The sequence below is a fragment of the Miscanthus floridulus genome, chromosome 5 (genome assembly GCF_019320115.1).
Source record: "Miscanthus floridulus cultivar M001 chromosome 5, ASM1932011v1, whole genome shotgun sequence".
NCBI lineage: Eukaryota > Viridiplantae > Streptophyta > Magnoliopsida > Poales > Poaceae > Miscanthus > Miscanthus floridulus.
This window is the reverse complement of record NC_089584.1, coordinates 43,166,209-43,171,316: the sequence shown is the minus strand read 5'-3', so window position 1 is coordinate 43,171,316 and position 5,108 is coordinate 43,166,209. Positions and strand designations below refer to the sequence as shown.

General features: G+C 52.3%; 1 protein-coding gene across 1 annotated transcript; it reads right to left on the bottom strand.

Moving 5' to 3' along the window:
* Positions 1-740: 740 nt before the first annotated feature.
* Positions 741-3,068, bottom strand: LOC136452076 (polygalacturonase At1g48100-like). The gene is made up of 3 exons (XM_066452716.1): positions 2,307-3,068; positions 1,948-2,157; positions 741-1,818 (listed from the first exon to the last, which is right to left on the bottom strand). Exons 1-3 carry the CDS (start codon positions 2,775-2,777, stop codon positions 1,024-1,026), a joined length of 1,476 nt encoding a protein of 491 aa, XP_066308813.1. The 5' UTR covers positions 2,778-3,068; the 3' UTR covers positions 741-1,023.
* Positions 3,069-5,108: the final 2,040 nt, after the last annotated feature.

The window sequence follows — 5,108 nt, the reverse complement described above, 5'->3', positions numbered from 1 at the left end:
CATTGGAGCACACACAAAAAACTCATGTTTCTAATCTGAGTATAAATAAAAATACTTAAAGTCAGAATAACTTCTGTCCTTGTTGCTTGCACTATGAAGACGTCAGTGATGCCATGGGCGCAAATGTGTTATTTTTCTTGTTGCTAAGCACTTGGAGGTAGTACAATGCAAGGCCGGTGAGCTATGAGCAGAGAAAAATAAAAACACTATATCAAAGCTAAGATGGTGTTTCAGGTGAAACATGCATGCCGACAGGAGTGTTTTATATGTTACTCCTATACGTGATGACTCGAGTTACCGCTGCAGAAACTTGAGTCATCACGGTAAAAACACACTAGCCATGCATTGCATGGCTCCAATATATACTACTCATATATGTGCATTGCATGGCTCCAACACATTCTGCATACTATGTATATTTATAGTTCAAAATTTCAACGAAATTTCACCAAAATTTTGTGAAATTTCAGTAATTTCAGGGGTGGCACAAAAAGGAAAAAAATCAAAAAATCTTATTACACTAATGCATGTGCTTTATTGTAAAAGTATAACTCTAGACTCTTATTTTCTATTGCTCTGCTCAATAGATGTATAGTCATAAACCGTGCAAATATTTTTTCAAGATCTAAATATTTATGAAAATTATACTTCTTGTTGAAGTCTCCAAAAAATTCGATGAAAGTTCGCCGAAAGTTCACGAATTTCGGTAATTTCTGGAGTGACCGAAAATGTTCGAGAATACCGAATTTGAAAACCCTGTATATATTCTGGTAATGCTACATGTATAATTCTCTCTCTCACACACACAATTCACTTGTTTGTTACTACAATATACTATTACATTTTCCATCTTTTTTTTCTATACATACATAAGTAATCGCACGTTATACTCCTTTTATCTGCACTAATCTTAATTACTTTTCTCTGTTCCTTTGCCTTCTTCCTTCTAATAAACAAGTAGCAGCAGGCCGGAACGATGCATGTGTAGTGTAGGACGTCCATCGATCACTAGCTAGCTGCTATCTAGTAGCATTTGAGGCTGCTGTTATCGTTCCTGCTGGGCACGCCTTCCATGAGGCACGGCACCGGCGGCACCGTGGGCGTGGCGGCGCTGCCGTACACGTTCCAGCAGAAGGGGTCGTCGATGGTCTCGCCGGTCGCGGGGAGCAGCTCGACGTCGGAGAGCGTGATGTTGGTGCACGGCACGGCGTCGCTGCATCCGAAGTGGATGGGCGGCGTGCGCGCGTCGTAGGTGCCCCGGATGCCGGCGTAGGAGACGCCGTTGACGAAGACGGCGGAGGTGGCGTTCTCGCAGCTCTTGGAGAGGCAGTAGTACTGGTCGATGATGATGGGGTTGCGCACGGCGTCCATGCGCACGTTCTCGAAGGAGACGGAGGACACGGCGCCGGAGCCGCCCTGCCACGTCTTGATCCGGACGCCGTTGTCCGAGTGGCGGATCACGGCGTTGCGCACGGTGACGTTGGCCACGCACGCCCGCGAGCCCTGCTTGCCCAGGCTCCCGATGCTGATGCCGTGGCCGCCGGGCCCGCAGGTGACGTTCTCGACGTGCATGTTGAGGGTGCCGGCGCCGATGGAGACGCAGTCGTCGCCGTTGGAGACGGCGGTGTTGGTGATGAGCACGTCCCTGCTGTTCTCGACGTGGATGCCGTCGGTGTTGGGGCTCAGCGCCGGGGAGCGGATGGACAGGCCGCTGGCGACAACGCCGTGGCAGTTGTCGAACCGGATGTGGAACTCTGAGCTGTTCTGCACCTTGAGGCCTTGCACCGTTACGTTGTTGGTCATGAAAAACCTGAGCGCCTGCCCGGTCACCATGAGCATGAGAGATCAACGTCGTCAGTCCATCAGACTAGCTAGTACTTGCATTGACTGACGACAGGCCCAAGTGGCCGTTATAATGCGGTTATAGGCGTTAGTTAGGCCACTTACCACTGGGCTGTCACAGGATGCACCGTGGCCGCTTGATCCGCCATGGCCCTTCTGAGACTTGCAGGGGAGCTCCCACCACTTCTGGCCCTTGCCGTCGATGAGGCCGGCGCCCTGCAGCGACATGCCGTGGGCCTGGTAGAACAGCAGCCAGTTGTGCTTGCTGCCCAGCCACATGTCGGGGTCGCTCGGCGCCACGATCGTCCCGTCGAGCTGCACGAACACACAGACGACAGAACGCCATTGGGATCAGCAAGCAGTCTGAACGATGCCGTACCAGCGGTAGTACTACGTGGCGCAAAGTCAAGATCATCAAGTCCGCATTTTTAATTTCTTCACGGCGGCGGGCGTCGGCTGCCAACCTGAATCGTGACGCTCCCCTGGCACGGGCCGGTGAAGACGGTGGAGTGCACGAGGAACGAGTAGCCGGCGGCGGCGAGCACGACGCTGTCCCCGTCGTCCTGGCACGCGGTGTCCCACGCGGTCTTGATGGCGTCGGTGTCGTCCGTCACGCCGTCCCCGACGGCGCCGAAGTCCTTGACGACGTCGTACACGGAGCCGGCCGCGCCCGCCGCGGGTGCCGGTGCTGGCTCCGGCGCGGCGCCAGGCGTCGGGTAGCCGCCCGACCCCGACGACGACGGAGGCAGGGCCGGGGGAGAGACGGGCCGCGCGTGCGGAGGAGGCGCATGCTGCCGCCTCCCGCTCTTCGGGCCCGGAGCGTGCTTCGTGTGGTGGTGGTGGTGGCGGCTGCCCTGGACCCCGCCGCAGAGGAAGCTCGAGGAGACGGCGAGAGACAGAAGCAGAGCAATGGCGGTCCTGGCGGTGAACTCCATTGTATTAATTACCAAAGGCGATCGAATTATGTAGCTGAGGAGCTAAACTCTGGATCTTGGGCCGCGAATAGGTGAGAATGAGAGTGAGATTGCAATTGCAGTGAGCGGCCGGAATGGTGAATCTTGCTTGGGTCCCTAGGCGTGCTTATATACACGCGGGCCTAGACAGGGCAGCGAGTGTGCCACGGCGTGCGCGGTCGCTGTCGCGGGGATCTAGCAAGCTCTAGCGAACGAGACGAGCTAGCTAGCTAGACTGCTGGTGCTGTAGGTGAGGTGAGGCGGGGCAGTCGGCTGCAGTGGTTGGGTTGGAGACGATGGCGAGTGCGAGCGCACGGATTTATAGGTGGCGCGAGCGAGAGGCCGAGAGCGAGCACGGGCGCCGTGCGCGGGAACAGAGAACAGGAGGAGGAGGGCGGTGGTGGTGGGAGTGGTAGTGGAGGCCTCATCAGAGGCTTGTTATGTGGCTGCTCGTGGCCATCCGCGCCGAAGGGCGTCCCGGTTTCTCTAATGGCGGCGACCGACCGACCGAGCGCGCCACCGGTGGCCACGGACCACGGCCGGCCCCCTAGCTTTTCAGCGCAATGTGGCCGAGCGTGCGTGCACGAGCGCGCGGGCATGCACTGTTGCATATATTATGGGCTTTGACCCGTATAATTTTAATAAATCAAATAAAACTCTATGTTACGTAATATTAAGCGTTGTATGGTTTAAATACTGTATAAGATTTTGACTGAACGTATACTCAACTTATATGATTGGAAATTATCCATCTTAATTGAGAAGCTAAGAAAAAGACAAAGGAGTACCACGCGCGCGCCGCCTCCGCCGGCCGGGCCGTGGCAGGCGGGCGGCGAGCGTGCGGGCGTGGCCAAGTTTTGCCACTTAATCCATACAATCATGGAAGTTTCTCTTCTTTTATGGTGGAGGCGAACTGATTGCGCCAGTTACCGTCTCCTGGAATTCTCCGCTGCCTTTCTCCCTTACCGTCGCAGCCATAAATCGGCAGTCCTATGTCAGTTCACTCCCGCCGCTTCGCTTCCGAGAGAGATCACATCTCAGCAACCCTTTGGCTTTCCCCGTCCCGTACCTCTGCGCGCACGGAGGACCGGGAGAGCAGGTGCCTCCAGAACCCTCATTCGCCTGCAAACCCTGCACGGGGTGTGCGGCAATTAGATTTTTGAGGAGAGATTCCGCGACTGCTCGCTGAACCCGTCCCCATCTTCTTCCTGGTGATCGCTGGAACCCGTGGAACCCGTCCCCGTCTTCTTCCTGTGGATCGCTTGCGGAACCCGTCTGGTGACCGTTCGTGGGACTGCACTGTAAACACCATCCTGCATCGATTGTGGTCCACGACTTCGAGCAACGCACTATATCGATTTGTGCGAATGGTGCCTCCGATGCCCTCAGCATGGGACCCTCCACTGGGTATAATCTCAACTCTGTGTTTAGTGCATTTTGTGTTCTTACTGTATCGATCGGTATGTCATATTTACATGCTGTAGCGTTTGTCAGTGATATACACATGCACATATATATCGTCACAAACCTTCTGATGTTTTATTTCTGGATTAAATTGATCATGAAAATGCCTAATTTTCTAACAATCCAAAAATATAATATTAGACAATTTTCTGTCAGTGGCTTTGCTGCTGCTTTGAAACCAAATAATTTTGATGGCAAAAAATTTCATGATATGGCGTGCCAAGATGGTATTGTGGTTCACTGCTATGAATTGCTATCACGCTGCACAGGGGAAGCCTGAATAATTTACTCCTAAGGAGAAGCAAAAGTTCTTGGCTACCGATAACCTATTTCGAGGCGCCGTGATTAGTGCACTTCATCTTAAGTATGAGTAAAACTACATATCTTACACATCAGGCAAAGAACTATAGGATACTCTTGAGGCAAAGTTTAGAGTTTTTGATGCTGGTAGTGAGTTGTACCTTTATGGAGCAGTTGTATGACTATAAAATGGTTGAAAACTGCTCTATAGTCGAATAGGCTCATGAGATACAGGTGCTAGCAAAGAAACTAGAACATTTTCCATGATTATTGCCCGACAAGTTTGTGACCGGTGGTATAATCGCTAAGCTGCCACCTTCTTGGAGGGATTTTGCTACTTTCCAAGCGTGGCTGAACTTATTAGATCTCTTGATGTTGAGGAGAGGACGAGAGCAAAAGACAACCATGGAAAAAGAGTTGAGTCTTCCGCTTTGCATCTCGTAATAAAAAAGAAGAACATGCAAGAGAACAACAATACAACGCCTAAGTAGACTGCTCAGTTTAAGAAGAAAAATAACAAGAAAGGTGGAGGTTGCTTTGTTTACGGGA

Excerpts from the sequence above, each read along its gene's own strand:
- LOC136452076 (XM_066452716.1), bottom strand. The coding sequence starts at position 2,777 with ATGGAGTTCACCGCCAGGACCGCCATTGCTCTGCTTCTGTCTCTCGCC. Across the intron at positions 2,158-2,306 it reads AGGGGAGCGTCACGATTCAG|CTCGACGGGACGATCGTGGC; the intron begins GTTGGCAGCCGA and ends GTGTTCGTGCAG. Across the intron at positions 1,819-1,947 it reads CATCCTGTGACAGCCCAGTG|GCGCTCAGGTTTTTCATGAC; the intron begins GTAAGTGGCCTA and ends GTGACCGGGCAG.